This window comes from Actinia tenebrosa, unplaced genomic scaffold (genome assembly GCF_029948245.1).
Source record: "Actinia tenebrosa isolate PJP-AT-01 unplaced genomic scaffold, QUT_ActTen_1.0 PGA_scaffold4__44_contigs__length_22323623, whole genome shotgun sequence".
Classification (NCBI taxonomy): domain Eukaryota; kingdom Metazoa; phylum Cnidaria; class Anthozoa; order Actiniaria; family Actiniidae; genus Actinia; species Actinia tenebrosa.
In genome coordinates this window covers 12,972,985-13,000,230 of record NW_028292581.1, presented here as the reverse complement: position 1 = coordinate 13,000,230, position 27,246 = coordinate 12,972,985, and the positions used below count along the sequence as shown (strand labels likewise).

At 36.2% G+C, this 27,246-nt stretch overlaps 2 protein-coding genes across 5 annotated transcripts in view; one reads left to right on the top strand and one right to left on the bottom strand.

Moving 5' to 3' along the window:
* LOC116292066 (alsin) overlaps positions 1 to 7,267 on the top strand; it is a 35,887-nt gene extending 28,620 nt beyond the window's left edge. Inside the window, exons 26-29 of the mRNA XM_089036322.1 lie at positions 3,216 to 3,279; positions 3,524 to 3,612; positions 4,208 to 4,304; positions 4,690 to 7,267. Of these exons, the coding sequence (XP_088892448.1) occupies positions 3,216 to 3,279; positions 3,524 to 3,612; positions 4,208 to 4,304; positions 4,690 to 4,725 (286 nt within the window). The 3' untranslated portion in view covers positions 4,726 to 7,267. The remainder of the gene's footprint in view (positions 1 to 3,215; positions 3,280 to 3,523; positions 3,613 to 4,207; positions 4,305 to 4,689) is intronic.
* Positions 1 to 26,776, bottom strand: part of LOC116292065 (frizzled-5) — a 28,281-nt gene extending 1,505 nt beyond the window's left edge. Inside the window, exons 1-2 of one of the 4 annotated variants that reach the window (XR_004196632.2) lie at positions 26,670 to 26,758; positions 4,543 to 4,610 (exon numbers count right to left, since the gene is read on the bottom strand). Coding sequence is in view for 2 of the 4 variants with exons in the window: in XM_031699304.2 (XP_031555164.2) it covers positions 16,035 to 17,654 (1,620 nt within the window). In the remaining 2 variants the exon portion in view is untranslated. Of the gene's footprint in view, positions 1 to 4,542; positions 4,611 to 15,213; positions 17,943 to 22,635; positions 22,789 to 26,669 lie in introns of those variants that run through there. The other 3 variants (XR_004196633.2, XM_031699304.2, XM_031699305.2) reach the window with 3 other exon arrangements.
* Positions 26,777 to 27,246: the final 470 nt, after the last annotated feature.

Below are 27,246 nucleotides of genomic sequence, written 5' to 3'. Positions count from 1 at the left end.
GCGCACCCTGTTATCTACACCCTTGATATTCTGACGAGGATGTGAAAAAGCTGCAAACGACATCTTGTTGAGAACGCGAGCCTTTGAGGTAGAGATGCGCGCACGAAGAATAAAGGCACGTGCACAGTGCAACATTGGGCCAATGTTACTGAAGTAGGATGGTTTTCTACTTCAGCAACGTTGCGTAAAACGCTACGCGTCGTACTTCTCCTAACGCTTCTCTCGTGTTCTACTAACCCCCGCGTGCTTTATAACTGCACACAGCACGCGCGCGCGTTTTCTATTTCTTTAACATTTCTCATCGTAATCTATAGTATAAATAAAGCACCTTGTATTGTACACGTCTTCTCTAAATCTTTTCATTTCTTTACTTATTCTATTCCGCTCTTCCCTTCGTCTTTCGATCTCCAATTGCTTGCCTTGACAACGACTTAGGACCAAGCCTAATCTCTGCATTGCTACTAAATAAACCAATTTACATACTTGGAGACATAAATTGCAACCTATTACAGTCCGACCTGCCTGATTCCCAAGCACTTATAAGCTTCTGTTCTACCTACAACTTGAATCAGATAGTCACTCAACCTACTCGTATTACTCACTCCACCGAATCCTTAATCGATGTAATTCTTGTGTCAAATGCAAAACATGTTCTCGACACCAAAGTGCTATCTTCATCGATAAGCGACCATGACCTTGTTTACGCTGAGCTGGGCTTGAAAAAGCCGCGCACTCAAGCTACCTTTGTCACTACGAGGACCTTTAAAGAGTATTCCCCGGATAAATTCATGAATGACATTGCACTCGCACCCTGGTCAGTCCTAGATGTTTTCGACGATCCTGATGACAAGTTGTACGCTTTTAACTCAATGTTTAATAACATCCTAGAGGAACACGCGCCAGTGAAAACAATTCGCATGCGAGGACGACCAAATCCCTACATTACTGATGAGATTCGCAATTTGATGGCAACAAGAGATAATTGGAAGCGTAATTTCAGGCAAACTAAAGACCCATTTGCCTGGTCTGCGTATAAGAATTTTAGCCGCGAGGTCAAAAGAGAAATACGCATGGCGGAGAAAGAGTTTGTGGCACAACAAATTAAAGAAAACAAGAACAACACTAACAGCATGTGGAAAGCAATTCGTGGTTGCATCCCCAAAAAGTCTGCCTCTCAGAAAACATATTCAAAGGACAACGAAATCGTAGCCAACGAATTTAATATTTCTTTGCAAATGTCGGCACAAATACAATTGAGAAAGTTAACGCCTTGGCAGAGCAATTCAAGTGTGAATCCAACAACAGCACATTCGTCCCTCGAGGGTATCCCGAGTCCGAACAATTCTTCTTTGATAATCGCGTGAGTCGTAATCAAGTGCAAAAAATCATTAACTCAATGGCTTCAAACAAAGCTCCTGGAATAGATAAGATTCCTCTCCACGTTATAAAAGACTGCCTCCCTGTCATCTTACCATCGATTACTTCGATCGTGAACGCCACTTTTAGCTCTGCACAATTTCCCATCGCTTGGAAAATAGCCGAGGTCGTACCTATTCCAAAGGATGGCGATCACGAAATCCCAGACAACAACAGGCCTATTTCACTATTATCAGTGTTATCCAAGGTTTGTGAGAGAGTCGCTCATGATCAGTTAACTTCATATTTATCAACCAATCAACGCTTAACATCCAAGCAAAGCGGAAATAAAAAGTGGAATTCAACCGAGACATCTGTCATCCAAACAACCGATACTATTCTCGAGGCCATCGATAAGAAACAGCTTACTGCTACTGTGCTGCTCGACATGAGTAAGGCCTTCGATAGCATTGATCATAAAATCCTTATGACAAAACTGCAGGACGTTGGACTGTCACCTCTAGCCATTCAGTGGTTTCGCAGCTATCTTACTTCACGCTATCAAGTCGTCAGAATCCAAACTGCAGTCTCAGACCGTTTGCCTATGACCTGTGGTGTACCACAGGGAAGTATCTTGGGTCCATTGCTTTTTAGCATATATATAAACGATCTCCCAAGCGTTCCTGAACATTGTACTACTCAATGTTACGTTGACGACACCAAATTGTTGCTTACTTTCAATCTCCAGGACCAACAATATATTGTTTCAAGACTTAATCAAGACCTTTTCAGAATAACTAATTGGACACTCGACAATTACCTACTTCTAAATCCCGACAAAACTAAACTTATCATCTTTGGGAGCAAAGTGATGACTGCTAAAGTGGAAGATTTTCGTCTAACGCTACTGGGAAAAGAACTTACACCTGTCAAGTCAGTAAAGGATTTAGGAGTTCTCCTTGATTCCAACTTGACGTATAAAGATCATGTACAATCGACAGTGTCTAGTTGCATGTCGCGTTTGGGACAGATTAACCGAGTAAAACATGCCTTTGATCAAAACACTCTAAAAACCATGATAAATGCCTTAGTTTTCAGCAAGCTCTACTATTGCTCTAATGTGTGGAGCAATACCACTGAGAGTAACCTGAACAAAGTCCAAGCTGTGCAGAACTTCGCATGCCGTATCATTAGCAACAAAAGAAAGTACGATCACGTCACGCCTATTCTTAAAGAGCTACGATGGTTACCCGTCAGACAGCAATTACACTACCGTAATGCAATTATGGCATTCAAATGCATGACTGGGTGTGCCCCTGATTCCTTATGCTCGCGATTTATTCCAAGATCAAGCATCACGCAGCGTACGACAAGAAACTCGCAAAAGCTGCAGATACCTCTTTGCAGAACGACTACTGGACAAAGATCATTTTACTATAGAACTGTCAAATTGTGGAATTCACTAGACTCTGCCCTTAAGTTGAGCTCAACCGTGAAAGACTTTAAACGGACATTAAAACAACATCTTATTTCAGATTTTCTAAAACCTTAATGTAATTTAAATGTACAATTTATTTATCTATTTATTTATTTACTTTATTCTTTGATCTTTTCTTTTTGCTTCTTATATAATTATATATAGTATTATTTTAATTGTAATTAATTAGGCCCTTTATTCTGAAAAGCCTTATAGAGGACGAATAAAGTATGTATGTATGTATGTATGTATGTTTTATTTCCCATTATTTATCCCTCCCATCCTGTATTCATTTTGCCTTTTCTTTTTATTTTGGCACATATGCTCCTTTTTTCTTTATTTTTCCCTCGTTTATTCGTGTTTTTTATGTTTTTTCGTACAGTACCAAGCTTAGTCCAATGGAGAAACTAGCAGTGCTCAAGTCAACATTTGAGAAGATCAACGAGGTAAAATATTTTAGAAAAATGATGTTGTTCGACACCACATTGAACGTTTTTGAAATGCTGGAAAATGCATAGCTGGAAATCACGTTAGAATGTTAAAATCAGTAAAACTATGAATTTTGAATTTTGAAGAAAATAAGTTAAAAATTCGCGATTTTTGAAAAGCGTGAAATAGAGCTTTTTTGGTGATTCAAACGAATTCATTCAAGGTTGTTTAATGTATTAATTTTCCCCTTTCTGTGATCAGGAAGTGCACACCTTCTGGAAAGGAGAAGAAAAACTTATTTCCTTAGATGACTTGTTTCCAGTCTTTCAATTTGTTACCATCAGAGCCCGGTAGGTATGACTTGAGAAGGACTAGGCACCCCAAAGAGTGAAGAATCTTTGATAATTTCAGTTTAAATACCTGAAGTATAAATCTCTTATTTTATCAAACCCTGAAACAACCTCTGGGCTGATCTAAGTCAGGGCACTGGTAATTCACAGATCGAACCCTGAAACAACCTCTGGGCTGATCTAAGTCAGGGCATGGCTAACTCACAGATCAAACCCTGAAACAACCTCTGGGCTGATCTAAGTCAGGGCACGGCTAACTCACAGATTGAACCCTGAAACTACCTCTGGGCTGATCTAAGTCAGGGCATGTCTAACTCACAGATTAAACCCTGAAACAACCTCTGGGCTGATCAAAGTCAGGGCATGGCTATAACTGAAAGATTGAACCCTGAAACAACCTCTGGGCTGATCTAAGTCAGGGCGCAGCTAACTCACAGATCGAACCCTGAAACAACCTCTGGGCTGATCTAAGTCAGGGCGCAGCTAACTCACAGATCGAACCCTGAAACAACCACTGGGCTGATCAAAGTCAAAGCACGGATATAGTCTATTGCCCATTTACCAGTCGTGAGTAACTGTTCCTAATATGTTTCAGTATTCCCCACCTGGGCTCAGAAATCCATTTTATTGATGACATGGTGGATAGTCACGTGCATGTGGGTGAACAAGGTCACATGTTTACTACCCTCAAGGTTAGTCAACATATTATATCTTAATCTGGTTATTAGTTAGGAGGGGAGGGGTGAGAAAGGGAGAGGAGGGGTGGGGAGGAGGAGAGAGTGGAGGTATCGTGTAAGCTCGCGCCAAAAAAATCGAAAATCTCAAAAACCGTTAAAACGGAGCATTCATAGAAGAAGGAGATAAAGGGCGCATCGTTGGCTTCCATTGATATCAGTTCAATGTTCCTATAGTTATTTTTGTACCTCTTACCTTTTGACGAGAACTAAGTAGCTTGGGTCCACCGTATTTGGTATCATGTCATGGGTGCCCAACCCTACCTGTGATTTTGTAGGCAAAGTTAAATAAAAATAAATAACATAAAAATGGTCACATTTTCTTTTCTTTCTTTTCCTACAGGCCTGTTTTTTTCAAATCCAAAACGAAAAAGGATGAGATTTTTCTTTTCTTTCTTCCAACATCCAAAGCGTCAAGTCTGTAAATACATGCCGATGAGCTACTTTGTATATAGTTAATCCTAAAATTAACACCCGTTAAAACGTTTGCGCATGCGGGCATTTCAAAACATTTTCCAAGAACAGACCCCTTGTTTATTTTATCTCCTGGGCCCGGTTGTACGAAGGGTGGATAGCGCTATCTGACACATAAATCTTATCCAGTGGATAAATTCATTGGATAACGGCATCAACTTATCCACTGAATAAGTATAGCCGGATAGCGCTATCTAGGCTTCGTACAACCGGGCTCTGAGAATAGGCCATTTCACGGATCCCGTTACATAACCTCAGCCTCGTCAGCGTGTAATTATTCTTTAGAATTTGACTACAGTCCGCAGTAATGAAAGGAATTTACACATCAATGAACAATTGAAACACTTAAAAATTTCACAGGTTGTAGGCAATTTCTAAAGAATATATTACACGCTGACGAGGCTGAGGTTGAGCCGCGAGATCTGTGAAATGGTCTATTGGAAACCTATTGTTTTGCCCTCCAAATTGAGCTGCATTACGACGTGCTGCAAGGGGTCTATAGCACGAAGGCGTTTTAAACTAATGTGTTCCAAGAACCAAGGAATCCTTGTGCTTTGGGCGTATTGGTTTCTTATATGAAACCTTTTTTAAACAGAACTCTAATATAAAGTCTAAATGTAATCTATGGGTAAACAGAATGATAATACTCATAGAGGCTATTACATGGGCGCGCGGAGATACGAATTTTATCTTCGAGTGTTCAATTGATATCTCACGAGTGAGTTTATTATATAGATATCGATGAAACTTAAACAAAACAAAAGCTCAAATTTTTTAAATTAAAATTGCAAGCCGATTCAACAGCGATATCTTCACGTGTGAAAGATATGGTATCTTCCACTGGTGAAAGATATCAAGTTTTCGACACTAGAGAAAACCTGGTATTTCATCGATATCTATATAATAAAATAGGATAACACGTGGTGGGTAATGGGAAAAGAGTGTAAAAAGTCGACTAGTAATTATGGGAATTCCTAGATATTTACAACTTTAGAATTACTGAGATGTACTTTTTGCTTAAGAATTATGCAGTTTTCAGTACTCGGTAAAACGCTTTTCAATTGATTATTAATTTATTACTTATTATTAATACTGTAGTCAGAATTGATGAACGATTTTTCACGTATTGTAAATAGTTTTAAATATTGTCGTATGTGGCGTGGGTTTCCTGTATAATTTCTACAACAATCGTACACAGACAACCTTTAAATCATTAACATTCCAATGTTGAGCATAAAACCTGGGTCGAGTTGGCATTGCAGTGCATTGTGGGACTATTTTAGGGGAGAAAATAGACAGCGACTATGAAGAAAATGTGTGCGGAGACACAGGAAACTCGGAAACTAGAGTTCAAGAAATAGACGCCATCTTGGAAATATGTCCCCTAAAGCAGTCCCACAATGCATTGCTAAGCCAACTCGACCCAGCATTTTTCTTAACCTCGGCGTCATTTCTAAGCTTTCTAAATTCCAGAGAAAATGTGTTCAACTTTGTTAAAAAGGTTTTTATATTGGATTTCTATTGCAGTATTTATTACTTAACATTAAGAATAATAATCATCTTCATTACCAACATCACCATCATCAATATTGAGCACAAGACCAACATCACAATACTTCATGTACAGATCACATTTTGATATTGTTGTGTACGATGTAATGTCTTATAGTATTTAGTGCAGTATTCTGTGCATATACACTTATTTCAATAAAGTTAGTCACCTGAAAAGCTATAAAGCTGAGGCCGACAAGGGTTATGGGTAGATTCATTTTTACACGTCCAACCGCTTGATAACTGTTCATGGACTTGCGAATCTTTTACCGGTTACAGTCTCACCTCTTCTGAGCATCATCGAGCTGCAGTTTGTGTTAAAAAAGCTTTGTATATATATGCTTTTTTGATATGAAAAGTTTCCCATGATGCTCAGTGGTCTCAGCTTTCTAGGTTTTTGGTGACTAACTTTATTAAAATAAGTGTATTCTACATAGAGCGGATGCAAATAAACCGTGAAATAAAATCAAACTAAATACTAACTAATAGTATCTACTTAGTGACTAATAATCACTAATACTCAACCAGAACATTTATCAAACAAAAGACACAAATGGTTTCTTGTGTATTTGTCTTTGTATGATGAATGTTCTAGTGATAGCAACTATTAGTCACTAAATAGATACTATTAGTTAGTATTTAGTTTGATTTTATTTCACGGTTTAATAGACCTATCCCGAATTCACTTGACTGATCACGAAACAATGGTTTCAAGTCGAGGTTGAACTTGATGAGTAAAAGAATCAAGTTTATTCTCGACTTCAAACCATTGTTTCGTGGTCAGTCAAGCGAATTCGGGATAGGTCTATTGCATCCGCAATTAATTTATATATTATTTTATACTTCATCTGCTTCTACATGTGTGTTTATCTCTAATAATAAAGTTGGTAATTTCATTCCGCATACACAGTGGAGTAGCAGTGGCGGATCTAGGGGTGGGTTTTGGGAGTTGCAACCCCCCCCCCCATGAGAGCCATCGTGATTTATCATTATTATTATTATTAATTTTTTTTTTTTTTTTTTTTTTTTTTTTTTTTTTCATGACAACACCAACAGCATCGCGAGTTTTATTAAAACAGGGGTGCCGAACTCATTTCGCTAGCTTTTTTTTCTATACGCCGTGTGTGGGACCTGAAACAACCATGCTCGCCTGCAGCAAATAATCGTCTCCCTATACTAACCCTTTGGTCTGCTATATCTCTCAACCACCTCAATCAATGCTACAACCCACCCTTTGAAAAAATCATGGATCCGCCCCTGAGTAGTTGTCAATACTTGTAGCTTTTTAGATGACTGAGCATATGAGTAATTTTCCAATCAACTTCTAAATTCCAATTGGAATTACAGTGGATGAAGAGCTACTCTGTAGAAATGCCACTGCTAAATCCCATTTATTATTTTATTATATTATTTTTATTTATCTTTAATTAATATTACTAATAACTCATACATAAAGGAAAAATGTTTTTAAAATGATAAAATTATTATATAATTCAATTATTTGAAGTTACCTTCCCTAACTTAGGCCAAATCCACTTGAAAGTAATGTTTTTCCATTTCAAGCCACGTCATTCCCGCAAAAACAAAACCGAAGTTCTGAGTCTGAATGGTATTTATATTCATGTTCTTCACAACCGTTAAACAAATAAATTATACTGTCTGTAGTCTCAAGAGAGCATAAATAAGAGAGGGAAACTTCTTAATAACGCGCGCGGCATGTAAATTCTCTTGGGCTATTTTTAGTAACCGGATGCAGTTTAAATTTCGCCTTACCCTACTCCCGTGCGTCATTATCTTGCGCGCGAGCGCTCTTTCCGTTTATTGTTTTGATCACCGTAAAGAAAAAAAGGTCTTTTTGGAACAATTTCCTTGATGGAAAATTGCTGAATTTTCTGTCAACACATATTAAAACAATTTTATTGTGTAAAATTTTCCTGTAAAAGATTCGATTGTCTTATTTATTCGTTTCAATAATCTTTTCTATACTAAATATAGTACAGTTGATCTTAAACGTGAACAGTTGTTTTTGCAATTACAGAGACAGATCCAGGAATAATAAAAGGGGGTAACTAAACCATAACAGTGGTTTTTCCTGTAATTCGAGAACGGGGGGGAATGTTACTAACGATATACTGTGAATTGAGCAAAAGATGGGGGGGGGGGACGGGGGTGACTAATAACCCGTTTTACTACCCCTTGATCCGCCCCTCTATTAATAAATCATCTTAATAATGCAATAATTGTTGGAACAAGCCGAAAATATGTTTTTATATAGTGGTTGGTATTTTTTATCTCATAATAAACTGTTGGTGAGTAGAGTTGCTCTTTAGTTTTATCATATGATCATCCATAAAATACCTATACCTTTGTATTTCTCATTTTCGAAAAACTGATATTTTCACATGTAAAAATATCGTTACCATGTGTATTTAAGCTATTAGTTTATAAATAAAAACTTTTCACAATAATAAAAAGCTTATTAAGTTGATTTTAGTGGATAATTATGTAATAAACAGAATATTACCTGGGCGCTTGGAGATACGAAATTTATCTTTTCGTGTTGAAAAGATCTTTTCAACACTCGAAGATCAATTTCGTATCTCCGCGTGCCCATGTAATATCCGCTATCTCTCCTGTGCTTCGAGGGGTTTTCTCCTCCGCAAAAATCAACCGTTAAATTCTAAATTAATTCCATTGATCGGACCACGTGTTTGTAAGCCACTGGCTATTTATAAAGTGCTACACCCCTACACTATGACAAGGACGATTTATTACTGTTATTGTACTTATTAAAAACTTGTAAAATTAGATTGTCAGTGTAGCTAGCTTGTAAACCAATCGTTAAGCAATTAAGGCAACGCTACGAAGTCTTTTGCATTTGTACACTTAAGTCGTTGTCAAATTCAGCTGTCGATGTTTTCGACTACTTCATTTATTTGTTGTTCTTGTCATTGCTGGTTTTGCGCTGCTTTGTTTTATTTCGTACGTGTTCCTAATGACAGGCAGAAATAAGGGTTCTACTTTCGACGTTTATGCGTTAATAAGCTTTATATTTCATAAACAGGCTCTTTTGGGGCTGATTTACAACATACCAAAATTTGGGGAAATTTAAGGAATGTGTATTTTAGATATAACGCCCTCAATGTTGGGAGAGATGATATTTTGATCAGCGCAAAAACTAACATTTTTTGCTAATACCTCAAAGTAGAATTGCTCAAGGTTAGCAGAATTTTGTTAAAAGTTTAAAGCACAAGAGACACGAATGAAACACTAAACGTCTTTTAGCATGAATGAGAGATAAAGAAAAAAATTGCGAAAGTAGCAGCCTTGTCGATTTTCTGCTCTGTCGTTCCTAATATATTTTCTGGTTTAATTTTATTTTCTCTCCTTTTTTTTCTTTCTTTTTCTTCAACAGTTTGAGCTGATTTGGTCCGCCTTCAAATTTTCGCATACAATAAACCCTTAAGTTTCAGTATCTTCAGTTTCCTTTCTCACATAATAACCAAGTCTCTAGCTATTATAAGACCCTACTTCAACAATGGCAAGCCTTTTGAAAACCACTTTTAAAAATTTCAATTAAAATCGACTGATGAATTTTCTTCTAACTGACTACAGCAATCAATCAGATTTATGACCACTCATTCATCCAACATTTAATTCAGCCTCAAAAAGAACTAAAACTAGAATTATTTATCGATAACTTTGTGAAAAATTCAATAGAAATCCAACCATAGAAAATATTTTATAATGCGGAAAAAGTCGTACTTTTATAACTTTGTTGTTGTCGTAAATCGAATCGAAATCCCTCGCTGTGTGGTCGATTTACGAATAAATAAAAGGGATCATTTATCAAACAAAAGTTTTACAACATGACAGTCTTTATATATAGTAGGATAAATTATGATCATACAAAAGTGATTTATAAAACGTTTTTAAGACTGAGTCAATTTCTGTTTCGTAAGTGGTTGTGACGTGTTTTCGTTACCAAGGTTATGCTCGTTTTCCATATTGATTTTGACATTAGGAAAAAAGATTTGACTAACATTTCGTTGGTCCAGTATTCCTAATTATCAGGAAAGCTATTTTAAGCTGAAATCAAACTAGCTTATTCAAAAGCTATTCATTCGAAAATATTCAGATTATCTTTCAAAAATAGCTTAATTTCCTCGGCATGAAATTTTGTGGTGAAAATTTTAAATTAGACCGAAAAATGTATATTTTCTCTTTGTCCTTAAGCACACGTTTTCTATATTTCCTATACATTCCCTGAATCCTTACTGTTGTATTTATAGTTCTTTTATGCCTTTATAGTTTGCTTTAGAATTCTGTAAAGTTGTTTATTCTTGTTTTGTCGTTTATTTTCAGTCAAACTTTTACTGAGGAATTCAAAATGACTGCCCTAGTCATCATATTTATCAGGAATATTTTGCGTGATTTATATTACTTTGACAGTTTAAAATATGACAGTAAATAATATAAATGGAAGAGATAAGAGCTTCCTTTGTTTTTCTTATACTGGCACTTCTTTCAATCTTTATCTTTTTATTCAAACTGGTTTAAGAGAAAAGAACACTTCAAATCTAAAACCACTTTGGTATTTTATGTCAAAAATTTGTCATAAGTACTACCAGAACACGTGATTCGCACGTGATACATAACTCAACCCAAACTAAAAAATTCCCTTAAAAATTTTTAGTTAATTTAGTAAGTACATTCCAACCGAATTTTTTCCTTTTTTTTTTTTTAGCAAAAGTTTAACCGGTGACTATTTTTCAACATTCCATTCGAGCCCACAATGTGCGCGCGCTCAAAAACCGCTGAATAATCTTCATGATTTTATTGAAGAACCATACACGTTTTGAACTTGCACACCGTAGAACCTGAACAAAAACAAGTTTTTCCATTGTGTACAATAGTTTATTAAAATAACTTTTATCAGTATTTTATAAATATAGTGTAAGCTACGTGTTCGGAGAAAATTAATTATATTCATGTTTCTTCCTTAGTTTCGGTTTTATGTTGGTTTTTTTTTTTCTTTGTACAGAGCTTGATTTTCACTATTTTTTCTTCCAAAATTTACAAACGCATGCCATTCCGGAGTGATTATCTCAAAAACAAGCTCGGGTCACCCAATTTTTTTCTTTACATTTTTGAAGTCAGCATTAAATTTTAGGTTAAAAAAGATTTAATTCTCAATTTTCTGTCTATTATTTACCAAAATAGTCAGCCACCTTAAATAGAAAATATTCAATATTCAGTGAGCTTAGATACTACCGAGTGATCAAAATATATCTTATTTCCAATCAATTGTCCTCACTGTAAAAAAGAATTTGCAAATAGTCTTCACAATGAAAGATGCTGCTTTATGAATTTCCCATTTTTTATTCCTTTTCTCTTCTCTTCTTTTCTTTTTTCTTACTTTCTTTCCTTTCCTTTCCTTTCCTTTCCTTTCCTTTCCTTTCCTTTTCATAACTTCCCGTAATACTCTTTACATGATCTTCTACTGAACAGTTTCTAGACACATGCTAGGGTCACTGAGCAGTCTCTTGAGACCTACGAACAAAAGTGGGGGATTTCTTTCGTTTGCAAAATTAAATTGCCTCTCAAATGATCTCATCTTTGAAAAGCAAAATCCTCTCCACACACAAAGCTTTTCTCTTCACTTCATTAAAGACAATTTCACTGAATAGTCTCAAGGCACGCTATAAACTCTATCGTAAACTCTCTGTGTTGTTTCCACTTGATCTGACAGAAGGCATTAAAACCTCCTGTTGGGGAGGTCTAATCCTGTCCGGTATGAACTGAGAAGCTTAGGCTAAGAATTTGACTTAATACTGCCTTATCCTCAAAGCTTCACAGCGCCGGTTTGTTTTTTATCTGTAGCAAGTAAGGATTCAGATTTAAGTCTCTTTGTGGTAGATAGGCTTAGATCTGGAAGCATCTGGACGCTGTCTTGTTTTTGTTTGAGGCGACTCACTTATTGTTGGTTAGTAATCTTTAAGGATTGAGAATAAATGCTTGCAAAGCTCTTGAATCTGTCTTCCTTGTGTGGGTGGACCTTTGTGATATGAGTTGGCCTCGTGGTATGAGTGTCGAACTGGTATTGAACCATCAAGATAATAAAAAAGCTACAATGCGTGTCAGGCAGAACTAATAATATACAACAGTTAATAACCCCAAAACAACCAAATTTTCGAACAATAAATTACTACACATTTTAGAAACGGTAATATTCCTGAAATTATTTGGTTGTTTGATTGGAAATGTAGTAGTCTAGTACTTGAAGTGGAATTTCTATAATGCATGGCATTGAAACTTTAAAAAAATCACAAGTGGGGTTCTCGTTAATGTAATCCCTTGGGCAAGGCTTTAGTCGGTGCGTTTTGATTATTTTCTTTCTGAAGTCTTTTGATTTTTAAGTTTCTATTTATTTATAAGGAATTCGAATAAACTACCTTGAATTTCTTGAAATAACTGAGTCAATAATTTGGCGATTCCAGGGATTACTTTGAATTAAGAGAAGTGAAGTGTTTATCAGGGAGATGGTTTAATCAAAAGGTTACATTGCTGCTTTCACAGAATGCCAAGAGCTTCCAAGGAACTTGAAATTTCACCTCCTAAAATCCGAATTCGTTCCATATTTCCTTGCTCTGAAGGCAAATTTGAGTTATCAGTCCATCTCACTGATTCTTTGGCTTTTTCCTTCCTTCTTATGAGAGTTCGAGTGATATTTATGTTACGTAGTGTTGAGAATTCGAACTCAGTTTCAATGGGCTTCCAAAGTGGCCATTTTGTTTATACAACAAAATCCTTTTAAAAGATGGATAATCACGCCCAGAAATTCGAAGAATCAATCAAAAAATAAAATTAAGTAAATTCCTTTTTACTTCGAGAAGGCTGAAAACCTGAACTGAAAACGAGGAAAGACTTTAAAATGAAGGCCGCTTTAAACTCACTGAGCAAACCCAATGTACATAACTTAATTGTACTCTTAATCTTACAGAATGTTTTTGTCCAAGAGCTTGATCTTTTCACTTAAATATTCATACAGGTGTAAAAACTGCCAACCAAAGTACAATGAAATCTTAAAATGGCATCGAAAAAAGGAATTCTGTTCTATTCTATCGACATATTGGATTCGCAACTTAGTGCTCTGATTACGCAGAAATCGTCTTTGAAATTACAAAAACCGCACTACGAAATATCATATTTATACTTTCTGTTGATTTCACTAGATTGAAATTACCACTGGTAAAGACAATATGTTATAATTCTTGTATTCTTTAATGAATTTTTTTTCGCGAGAGCATGCATTTCTTTGCTGACTTTTCCTGGATTTATTAACGGGTGGTGTGAGTCAAAAGACAGAAAAAAAACAGTTGACGAAAAAGGTATACAAATTCAGTGATTCCTTAACTTGTGAAAATAACGATATAAGCTAACAATTGGAATATTTTACTTTACGTCGTAAAACCGATCCAATTCCTGATGCAAAATTTATTCGACCAGAAATTTATTTTTGGAGTCGGAATATCAAGTTAATTGACCTATATATATCATATTTATATAAAAGTATACATTTGTATGTGTTCGTGTTTTTTTTCTGCCTATTAAGCCCTCTATGGTGTCATTGTATCACTGATTTTTACGATAGTATCTAGATGCTAGTGACCCTTCGAACCTAATAATTGTTTTCCTTTAATAGAGGGCGGAGTACGTTTAGGATCAACGTTGCTCCTGTGACCGCAATCAAACCCACCGTCGAGCTCGGCTGTCCGCAATTTATATCCCATCAGACAGCTTACTTCCAAGGTAATCCTTAGATTACGGCTTGAATAAAGAAAGCGTATTCAAAAAGCTGCCTGATTCTGTCTCTTATCTTCTTTATCAGACGTCTTCTTTCAATCTACTCACTGTACATGACTTTTTTCATGCTTTTAGCCTTAAGGGCTCAACGCCCCACTGATTTTAAATCCCAAAATTTAAATTACATGATTACTTGATCTCTGGCAGAAATCTTTATCAATGTCATTCACAAGCTATGCATAGAAGAAAATGTCCGCTATTTGTGTTAAAATATTCGCTCGCAACGTGGTGTACTTATTTTCAAACGACAAGAGTACCAGCCTAAATAAGTGAACTTCAAAACAGTCTGGAAATTTTCGTAAATAAAACTAAGTTTTAAATCGTGTGAAAGTCTTTTTTACGGATTAAGAAAAAAATCTTGTTATAAAAATCACATATTCGGCGCCCGACTAGAGGAAGAGAACTACTTTAAGAATATATCGAACAAAAGCCTTCTTGAGCGCTGTCAAAGATTTCAATATACTGAAATGGCAGTTTCGACAGTTTGGTCTGAAAGCAAGGCTGAAAGTTTTGCTATTTCCGATAGTACTTCAACAACTACGAAAAAAATTACGGCTTGTGCTATCAAAAAAAAAAACAATTTAGGCGCTGTTCTGCTATTAATACTTGGCCTCTGAATATTGGATGTGGTGGAGCGATTAAAATCCATATATAGTTATGCCAATTCTTCTGAAAACTCATAAAATCGCAGAACTATTTTATTTTATTTTTTGTAGGAAATTTTTAGCTCTCAGGTTTTCATTATCACTAATTAGGGGCTGAGTGTGTTTTTTTGTGTTTTTTTTTTTTGTTCTCTTTCTTAGCGACTCCTTTGGGAAAAATCATTCAAAGGATTTAACATCGGAGGCGTTAATTGCAAGACTGTGGATCTGAAGGAAAAATGCTTAATGGCACCATAACCAACCTTCCATGTGAACGAGTAACACAAGGTCTTTTCCGGGGCGGTGTAAAAATGCTTGTAGGACAACAGCAAACATTTACCTTTATAATCTTCTATCATTTAATAAAGAATAAAGTTCAATTTACTTTAGATTTACAATATAGTCTCTTGGGCAAATACAGTTTTTAGATTCCTAATGTAACGCGGGAGTCAAGGCCTAACGATTCTACAACATCAGTAATAGCCCTAAATCTTAGTCAAATGTGTGTAGAGAAAAGAATAATGAATGGCGCACATTCTAGCTTTGTTGTTAATACCAAAGGAATAAGGTCTCTTGGGACGAGTAATTAGTTTAGTAATTGTCGTTTCACTGTTTCTTTAAGCAGTGCATTTATAAGCAAAACGACTTTTAGGATTTAGTGAATTCACTTTGGAGCCTAAAAGATTGCAATTTAAGGTTTCTAAAATAAAGCTAGAGAGTAAATACAGTAAGGTTCATACTCGAGTCCATGCGTACACAAAAGCCACTCTGTCTCCATGGTTAATCGAGTGATTCACTGAACAGTAGCAGCAGCCATTAGGCTTATGCAAATTATCTCTTTGTTTTCTCATGGTCCATGAATATTTTAGGTAAATAGATCTAGCGTGGCACTGGAATAAACTAATAAAGTCAATAAATTTAGCTAGATACATCCCCGGAAAAGATTATCCAGGATTCCAAGAACTTAACACCAAACCTCTTTTATATTAAGCAAATAGTTTAGATTCCCTAAAAGCTTTTTCAGCTTGCTAAATATAATCGTATATGGTAACAATGTTCGTTCTAGGTACTGAAATTCTAAACACTTGCTCCACGCGTATTAAATATTCGTTCTAGACATATAAAACAAACAAGGTTGATTGTTGATTTAGTAAGTTTAGACTGTAGCAGTTGCTGATCTCTTGTTCAGAACGGGTCTGTGCGTCGCCTGCGTACCCGAAAAACGTCCACAAAAGTTTTTCCAAGATTCGACTGTCTTTCCAGACCAAATCCAGAACCCTGATGTTATCCCTACGACTAAGGCCATAAAGTACTTTATTATAAAAACTGAATGGTCTGGCTTGACTTTCGCAATACCACACTGACTGCAATTGATAGATTTTTCCCATTTCTCTCTGTTTACATACTCGTAAAAGTAACACGCTACTACTATGGTCGCGGGCACTGTATATAATACAGAGAAGACTCCAATTCGAATCATAAGTTTTTCTAGTTTGTCTGTTTTTGTTCCTGAATGTTGTCGTAGCAGTTTTCTGATCCGAATTAGCGAATAAAACCCAGCTAAAAGGAATGAGGTCCCGAAGACCAAGTAAACGACAAGAGGAACTATGACAAACACGACTAGACTTTCTAAATTATGATTTCCAACGAAGCAAACACCGCTCACAGGGTCTCCGTCTACTGTTGACATAGCTAGTACAGCAATCGTCTGAATAGCCGGTACTAGCCATGCTACAACGTGAAAATACTGGGAATAATTGGTAATGGCTTCGCTTGACCACTTCATTCCTGCTGCAAGAAACCAAGTAAAGGCCAATATCACCCACCAAACTGAAGAAGCCATTCCAAAGAAGTAGATCAAGAGGAATACAATCGTACACAGCGCTGGCCCCGAGGTCTCGTAACGCATCAATCCATTGGAATCACATGCTATAGTTTTTGCTCCTACTATGAGTCTGATTATGTAGCCCACAGAGACCATAAAATAACAGCCAGATAGAAATATGATCGGTCTCTCTGGATATTTAAACCTCATCATATCGACTGAGAACGTTAAAATAGTTACTAGTGTAGAAATAAAACATAAGATCGCCCAAAGACCGATCCAGAATGACGCAAAGCTTTCTTGATCTCTTGAAAAGTACGTTCTATTACAAGCCATAGCACACTGCGAAACACCGCCAATGGATAGAACTGTAGGTTTGAAGTTTTTTCCCTTCGTCGAGACAAATGGCGGTCGACATGAGCAGCAGTTCGCCGAGATTGCCATGCTATCTGGGTTCAACGGAGTAATTGGAGTCACAGCCCCTGATGAATCTATTGCAGGCTCATCACTTGCATTTTTACCCATACACAGGGTTTTCGTATCTCCGAGTTCAGGAAAATTTTCACACTTCATTCTCTCAGGCCAAGAGAAACCGTATTTTCGCATTAGCGGAGCACAGCCAGTTCTCGCTCGCTCACAGAGCGATTTGCAAGGCGGTAAATCTTTCTTGTAGTCTGTCTGACACATTGGAGCGTACATTGAACACAGAAAGAGTTTCAGATCGGCTGAGCACTGTATCTCAACGAGCGGCCAAAATTGGTGAACTTCAAGTGCTGCTTCGGCTTGTGAGTCGTGGTTAAACATATTTGGCATATAGGTTTGATTATAACCTAGTCCTCGACACATGGGTATTGTTATTTCCTCGCATTTCATTTCTTTGCTTGAAACATCGCTGAAGTATAAGATTATAGACAGTACGATCACAATACTGGCAGAAGGTATACGAGTCATGGCGATCTTCGAGGTTAACTGCTACTGTTTGTATTCGCAGCAGTGTTTTGTCAGTATTTAGCAGATTGCATGTCACGTCTTGTCATTAGATTAGTGATATTGACAGATTCCGGGCTCAGCCAATCATAGCACACCATGTCCTCATTAGCGAATTGTTTTGTGTAATTCTCACATTGGTGAATAGAGGCTTCAAACTAAAGCCATTAGCAAGCCAACCTAAAGCCACGAAAATTACCGCTTCGTCAATCCTATTCTTCGATAATTCTCAAATCCTTTGTGACAAAAAACCTAAAATAAAACAGAGAATCAATTTAGGGTTCGAGCGAATCGTTAGGTGTAAATTATCTATGAATACAGAATGTTTGCCGCCGTAAATAGTTCACAAATAATCACGACCTGGCTTCAGTAAATATTTGTTTTTTAGATTAAAGGCTCAACTGGCACAGTGCTATACATGTCTTTCAATACATTTACTCAAACTCACGCCCCTTTCTAAGATTAAGGTGAACGTCGGTCTAAAGCGATGACAGTACAACAAAGGTTCTTTAAGCGCTCTAAGATACGGAGTTCTTGCAAAAGCCCCAAACAATGCGCTTCATAAATTGAATAATTGCATAGTTAGTAGAGAAAGCTTTTCTCCTTCTTTCCCTGCATTTTATATTTATGCCAAGATGTCGCATAAAACCTTTTTACTTGGCTATCTAATGGGATTCAAGCTGCCTAGGCGAACTGACATATCTCAAATAAGATGGTTATCAAGCCTGTCAAAATGGGAGGGACAAAATAGATTTGATCTACGATATTTCATTGAGTGACAACATGTTAGTTATTCCGGGCATTAATGACTTCCAGAGAGACATAAAAGACATTTACTTGACAAAAAAGACGTCAATTTTGAATCAAAAATATTCCTGGTCTCATTTGAAGCAAACTGATCAAGAATACTAGGAAAAAATTTGACTCGCGCTAAGAGATTGACTTGACTAATAAAATATGCTTGTTAAAACGACTATTTGGGTTTTACAGTACTCTCTCTATGAGAGATATATATATTCAAAATACTACGAAATAATGGTTTTATTATAAGTATTATAAGACCGCCTCCCTCGTGAAGTAGTTTCGCCGCCCAACTATTCAATAACCATTTTCAACATGTACGTTTTATTTGTATTTTTGTTTCTTCCTTATTCTTAGTTTATTTATTTTTCTACTGAAATTGTTGCTAGATAAATTTATACTTTCAGCAGAAAAGCTACCAATATTTGATTTAACGCTTGGTTTCAGGCTTTTAGGCGGGAATTGTCTTTAAGAACTTTCAAACTTCCGTTTTTAAAATCTCTAAAGACGCCATGAAGCTGTAAATTTTCGATTCCAAAATACCAGAGTGCTAATGAGCATTTACACATTGAAATAGCAGAACGATAGTAAAGTGTAATAGTGGTTGTTTGGTTGATTAAAGATAGGGGCTCGGTTAGGGTCTAATTGTGAAGTAAGGTTCTTTTGTGTTATCAATTCACATCTGTTGTATAGCCTCTTCAATGATGGTGTAATTCAGTCAGCTAAACAAAGCATTTTGGCCCAACGACCACGCCTCCGACTATCAACAATAACGAAGCCACGATTCGGTGAAGATATTCGCATAACAAAGACCTCTGGTCTCTCAGCCATGCAGCAAAGCCTAAGCAAAAGGACGCATATGAATGAACGCTTCAAAACATCTTGAAATCAAGAAACTATCGTTAAAAATTCTGCTCGACTAAATAAAATAATTAAACATAATGCATTCTTAAGGACTCACTTCAAAGTTTTATTCCCTAGCCTAATGGCAGACGTGGTTTCAGACATGATTTCCAAAACACTAAGTGAATTCGAGGGGGGAATATTGAAAAACAGAAAACAAAATAAAATGACAAGAGTAAAACTTACGTACTGTAAAATGATGAAAAATATTTGAGCGAAAGCAAGTTTTTTGAATCGAAAACGGGGTTTGTTCTTTCTACAAAACCAGTAATGGAGCTGTTTTCAGACCTGCCGGTTTTCTAGTGGTTTTTACTATTCTAGCCATGTGTGTCAAGCTTAATTATTCTTTTTTCTGCGAAACTTCTATCAAAGTTTACAATATTTTTCGCCTAAGAATACTGTCTGCGCTTCAAAATATCAAAATTTAAAACCGAAGTAAAACATTTAATTATAAAGCTCACGAATTAGGTTCAATTTTTAGTTTCTTGCTCAGAAATTTATATATAATTTTGGCGAGAGTTTAGGTACCTTATTTATTTCGTAATTTGTCCAAAAAAGATTTGTAATCAGAATTTGGTCTACGATTGATCAAGGAATCATTTCCCCCACAGAAAGTAATGGGATATAAGTTTGTTAAGTGGCTTTTTAAGAGGGGTTTTTACTAACTAACAATAATGAGACACGAACATGCAATAATCAGACAAGGAATAATAAGAATGAATTAATTATATTGAAGAAGATATATATTGTACATCGGAAACTCGTAAAAAAAGGTAAAAAGAAAAAAATAAAACAAGGAAAAGGAAACAACAAAATAATTAAAAATTTTACAACGGAAAAGTTTAAAAAATGAATAACCAAAATATTTTTTCCAGAACAGAATTATTCTCCAATATCTTTTTATATGCCAAAATGCTGCTGAGCCTCTTTCAAAAGTCTATTTAACTTATGCTCGCTATCAATTTTGATCTCTCTGACGCCATTTTTGACTGCCTTGGTACTTGTATACAAGAAATGACATTTGTCATCGTTTAAAGTTTGTCGACATATGCGTGGTATCGCGGTCGTAGTGTTTATTTGCTTGGTCGGTATTGAACAGTGTTCATACAAGCTTTAGTAAGGCGGTCGTAGTACTTATTTACTTGGTCGGTAACGAACAGTGCCGTTTATACATGCATTAGCAGGGCGGTCGTAGTGTTTATTCACTTGGTCGGTAAAAACAGTGTTCACACATGCATTTGTAAAGCGGTCGTAGTGTTTATTTAAGTGGTCGGTATCGAACAGTGTTCACACATGCGATAAGTAAGGAGGTCGTACTACGTATTTACTTGGTAGATATCGAACAGTGTATATATGGTCGTTAATAAACACCTCCGACGTCACGTATATGGGAATGAAGGTCGAAAACAGTACACACGATGGTCAATATAAAACAGTGCTGATTCGCTATGTATGGTTTATGGAAAGGTAAAATGGAAGGATAACCCGGAAAAACGGGAATCGAGGGCTGAATTACATCAATATCTACACGAGGTTATTTTTTCTTTTTCGTTGGCTTTAACTAATCTTGAGTGCAAAGCGCCTAGAGAAATCGTATGATCACCTCTGGGGTCTCAGGTTCAGTTTCTGACACGGCAACACATGTAAGAGGGATTTGAATGTTAGGTCTCTTCTTCGATTCGAGGGTTTTTCACCTTCGGGTTCTTCGGTGTTTATACCTGCATAACTGAAACTAACACGCAAAATTCCAATTCGATCTGAGAGTTGCCGTGTGACTTTGTTCAACCCACAGGTTGTTTCAGGGTATAATCGCTAAAATCTGAAGGTTTTAAACGCGAAATTCAACACGAACGCGGAATTTTTTCCTTACATGGCAAGAGCTGATAATATATTAAAGTGTTTAAGGTCTTCTCGTGTTTTGTGTGTGTGTTTTTGTTGTTGTTTTTTGTTTGTTTTTGTTTGTTTGTTTGTTTTGTTGTTTTGTTTTTTGTTTTTTTAATTTTTGGTTTGGAGTAAAACATTTGTTTCAACAGAATAACGTCGAGATGACTTTAAAATACATTATTTTTTGCTTTGCATTCTTGTCATGGTGACCAAAAGAAAACGGGAAAAAAGGAAAAGAGATGGTAAAATTTGAAAAAAAGAGGGGGAAACTAATGCTACAAAATCGTGATTCATTTCAAGTTTTTACAAACAAATCAAGGTGTTTTCGGTTTTAGGTTGACTTCTGCAGATGATGCAAAAGTCTCGACTTCTAATTCGTTTTTAAACGTTCAACCAAGCGTTTTAGAGCGTGTTGTAGTTCAAGTTCAAGGTTTCATGTATCAGCTTCAAACAACATACACAAAGCTAAACCCAGACAAATACAGACTCTGTTTTTCTTTTGTCGTGTCTCTTGTAGCAGCTTATCTTGACCTTTTGCGAAGGCCTTTCAAAATGAATTCTAAACGCTTAAGTTTGCATCTTTCCTTTTCGTTAAATGGTAAAAAAAGGTATCTCAAACGTACATGTACATGTGGTTTTGTCAATTTGAAGGTTACATAAAAAGTTTAAAAGATTTTGAAACAACTATAGCGATGTTGGGAAGCAAAATGCATCAGAGAAAGTATGCTCTGTTCTGACCGCTACGATGACCTGCTTGCCTCATTTCATTACTTTTACTTTGTACATTATACATGTGTATTATTCATTCCTAAAGAAATTCAAATATTTAAAATATAATTTGTTTTTCACACCCTGTTTTTAACTCGTAATATCTATTCAATCCTCCGGCAATTGTCGAGTGTTGATTCTTTCTTGTAAAATTCTTAGGGAACTATAAACAAATTTTGAATCAACAATCAGTATTTAACGCTATTAGCTTCAGTACAAGCTTCGACCACAAATTATGATTTTACTCTCGTTCTTAACGTCTACATTTTCATTTACCAAGATTTTTTTAATTGTCAAAAATTTCCCTGAGATATTCGCACGTGACAAAGAAGTAGAGCAATGCAACTTCAAAAAAGCAGTTTCGATTCGTGGGTAAATCTTTTAAACATCTCTTACTAACATTAAGGTTTTTAAATAAACTTCATTCAACCAGAAAAAAGTTACCATTTCATTTAGTATCAAAAGACGCCAAACAAATTGAAGATCAGTGAAGTCGAGTTGTTTTTACCAACATGTTGAAAATCTTAAATTAATAGATTTTTCTCGCTTCAGTTTTACTCATTTGTAGTTAAATTACGAATGAACTTACCTTTAATATTCAAATACTTTAACCAAAAGGCATCATGAATTGGTTAACAAAAATCATATCCTGTCATACCAACGTGCTTGTAGAAAAAGACGAAGTTGACTTAATAAACGCTTCCACGCCAGCTATGTCAACGACCTTTTTGTACCAGCCAATCAAATACACCTAATCCTCTTTCTTCTACTTAAATTGGTTTTCTGTTTCTTTTGACGTTTGACGGATAATTTTTAGACAGTTTGTCCAATTCTAACAGCTGGCACATTAGACTTATTCTTTTTACTGGGCTAAAATATTCATACCTCGTTTGAATTATTGATCTTATCCTTTTTGTTTGTAATACAATTCGTTAGTATTAGTCTTAATTAAATCTTGCATGCTTTAATTAGGAGGTGGGCACATTAATTATTAGGTCAAGCAACTAACAACCAACTAACAACTAATTACAGTCTTATTATGGCCTGAGGAAATGATGGCTTGTTCTCTGATGGCTTGTTCTCTCCTGTGCTTCGAGGGTTTTCCGGGTTCTCCGGTTTTCCTCTCTCCGCAAAAAACAACAACTAAATTCCTAGTGGAATTACAGTGGATGAATAGCTACTCTGTAGGAATGCAACTGCTAGATCCCATTTATTATTTCATTTATTTATTATTTGATTCGACCAGAAAACAGAGCCATTAAAACGACAATTTTAAAACACATTTAGTATCGAAAGCAATAATATTTCAAACCTTTTTTTGCTTTATACATATTGTGGGACGCTTTGTTATACATCCTGCTTTAACTTAGAAATTAATCTTATATCCTAGGAACGAAGAAGGAACTGAAAACTAGTTTTTCTTCTCTACCAACAACAACAACGATATAAAAAGAACAAAAACAAAAACTTAAGTCTATGAAAAACAAATTAATTTTTTTTGACAGCGTTATATAACAAGACGGTAATATGAACTGTTTAAAAAAATTAGTTGATCAATATAATGTACACTGTAAACACTGTAACACAAGTTGAATCAAATTCATAATAAATAGATAAAATTTACTGTCTCTCTCAAAAGTTTTTCTTTTAGCCAATCAAATAGCGAGGAAACACGCACCATCTAGTCAGGGTGCTTGAATGAGGAACTGGCGCCTCGGTTTGAGAAAACAGCAGGTTTTTTCCATCTATCTTAAATCTGCTATAATTTTAGTAGGTTTCCATTTTGAATTCTCGTTGTCAAACATACGGTTTGAATAGCATTGATTTTTATAGGTCGGTTGTATAAATAATTTAATCTGGTATATCATCAAACCATATCAACGGCAGTATCGGATGGTCATGACTTTTATCAGATAGTTTCTGTGGAATCTTTATCATTAGCGGAAAGGTATACCTGATTTTATTTAGGATTTGGAGATCCGACGAAAAACACAAGAGACACTTGAAAAGATTAAGGTTATCTATGGTGCATGGGTTGTGGTATGGTGTATGGGTTGTGGTGTGGTGTGGTGTATGGGTTGAGGTATGGTGTATGGGTTGTGGTGTGGTGTATGGGTTGTGGTATGGAGTATGGGTTGTGGTGTGGTGTATGGGTTGTGGTGTGGTGTATGGGTTGTGGTATGGTGTATGGGTTGTGGTGTGGTGTATGGGTTGTGGTGTGGTGTATGGGCTGTGGTGTGGTGTATGGGTTGTGGTATGGTGTATGGGTTGTGGTATGGTGTATGGGTTGTGGTGTGGTGTATGGGTTGTGGTATGGTGTATGGGTTGTGGTGTGGTGTATGGGTTGTGGTGTGGTGTATGGCTTGTGGTATGGTGTATGGGTAGTGGTATTTTACTATTTTGTATGGTGGTTGTGGTATGGTATATCTATCTTTTTATTCAAGGTAAGGCAGCTTACTCATTCTACGTGGCGTGTATATGATCACTAAGTGATACATAGCGTGCACTATTCGAAAGCAGAGCACAAGTAGGGCTATTCTGAAAATAGCACTAATTAACAATGGTGTATATTGGTCTCAACTGTGAATCGATAGCAAGCGAAGGCGTTACTAACCCTATTTCCGTTACAATATTGTTAACGATCAAATCCCTCTCGCAATCATTTGCAAAATATCCGCTCAAACAACTTGTGTTAATTCTAAGCCACATCTGGGAGTCGTATGCTTCTACGTGCTCTCCTAGTGACCTTCCTTCCATTTTTTCTTTCCTTCTTTCATTTTTTATCCCTTTTTATCTTTCCTGTTGACAACGCTATTTCGGCTTTCGGGGAAGCTAAACCGCGAGAAATTGGATAAACTTAAATAGTGCACTAGCCAATTGAAACCCCCGACCCCTGGGGAATCAACACGGCGATACGGGGGAGTTAACCGACAGTGTGAATGCACTGATTAGTAAACGGGGAAGCTAACGTGTACTCCAACAGTTCAACAATTTCAACAATAATTTCAATATTTTTTTAACAGCAAATCCGGGGAGCAGGAGAAAGTTCTAAATGTAACACTAGTAAAGAGTACGAGGCTGACAACACGGTTCGTTGTCACCTTTAACTCACGCCGCAATCATCAAAGAATAGCTCTGTCAAAAAGAAAATTATATATTGGTTACTCTAGAACTCGTTTTCTTTGATATCTAATATTGTATTATCGAACACTCAAACAAGGCCAAAATTCTAGCTCCTTGATAAGGTTCTCATTGAAAGGAAAAAAAGAAAGACATTTGCACGCGTTCGGTTTTCGAAGCTACTTTTGACAAAATGAAGGCAGCGTACTTGGTTCGGTATTTTTCTTAATTGATAATTTAGCCTGATAGTCATCTAAACACAAATACGAAATCAAGAAAATTATACTATGTGTTGATATACAATTTTTGATCCAAGTTGACTTTTGGGGTATTGTCGGAGATAGAAACGAAGATTGCAAATTAAATCTCCGAGATATCTCTCGTTCTTGTCGATGTAAAAGCTTGCCGACAATACAAATAAACTCCTAGATTTCGTGCAAGAATGCACCAAAATTCCTAAGAGTTCATCCTCCTCTTACGCTAAGAAGATTTGGACAAGACTTGGTACAAATATATGTTCTTGATAGGACGTCACGATGTCTGATACTTTTGTAAAAGCCGACAGGCATAAGGTGACAGTTGTCAGAAAAAGTAAATATTGCTTCCGTTGACCAAATCTGATGCTGTATTTTGTCAAACAATGATTTTGTCATTTTCCCAAATCGCATAAAGCGAATCAAGTGTTTGTCAAAAAAAAAAAAATCGAAAATATTTATTAGTTATTATTAAAAAATACCTTTTATTGAGATGGGAACCCTGTGGTGTGGACGAAAATAAGTTCGGCTCGGCTTTACAAAGTTATCATAGTACATCGGTGAAATAATCCAGAAATCCTTGATTTAAAACTAACCAGTGCAAAACGAAACGATATCTTTCCTAAATACCTAAACACCTATTTAACCTCGTCTAGCTAAGCTTAAGATACATGAATCACGTCTTTCGCTATTTTCTAGACCATAGTTAATAGACTAATCTTTTTCTCTTTGTTTTCTGACACCTTTTTTGACAAAAGTTGACTTTTTTGTAAGGAAAGACAGCTAAAAACTGGCAAATCTGCTACACATTTCTATAAAGTATACTTTTCACACAGGTATTTGCGTGTTGGAAAGACAAATTTAGCATTTATAATTATGGTTGAAAAAGCGTTGGGGTTATCGAGGGGAAAAATCTTGAATCTCGTTACAGATGGCACCAGTGAATGCACGCTTGAAACCAATGTTTTTACTACGGCTTACTAAACAGGCCTAAGATTGCATAGGATTAATGAATAGGCTGCCTTTAGCTCGGTTTAATAGGACTGCGTACTCTTTAACATGTATAAAACAAAAACAAAAGATTATCTAAATTTTAAAACGAACTATAAGCAGCTTAAAATTTGTCTGAGACCTAACCTCATTCTAAGCCATGAAAGACTAGGTTTACATTCTGATATAACTGTCAGTTAAAAAGTAAACTCAAAAATCAATCTAGACCTGGGTATCAGATATAAGAAAAATGACTTACTTTGGATCCATATGCCACACCGTTCTGCTCATCGTCACTATAAGTCGAATTCAAAAAAGTAAAAGAAAACCGCGACGTCTTGTTTACATATATTGAGCACGAATACAAGTCAAAAGTCAAGTGCTCTCAACCGCTGGCCAGCGGTATTCTAGTTCGTGTGTTCATCTATAGTCATGTGCGTAAGGGCAGTTATAGTTTTCTTCTTTATTAAGAGGGTCACAGTTTAAAGTGAAACGCTTATAGGCGTGTGGCCCTCAAAAGGGAAGGTGCGTTGTGTGTGGGTTATTGAGGATGGAAGGGAAGGTGAGGGCCGTTGGGATTTCACAGTTAACTTTTTAAAATGGTCGTAGCACGCACTCCCCCTCTCAATCAGTAAGGAATTCATGACCATCTTATTTAAAAAAGGAAACAGTAAAGGTTTTGACCTTCGACAATCCTTTACTTGTTGTGAACCTCTCCTCTGAAGCCCCCTCCCCCAATCTTACTCAACCTTAATTTCATTTTCATAAGAGTTTCGTCTTGCAAAATTTACGAAAATGAGAACTAAGCCAAAATAATAACTAAAAAAAACGAAAAA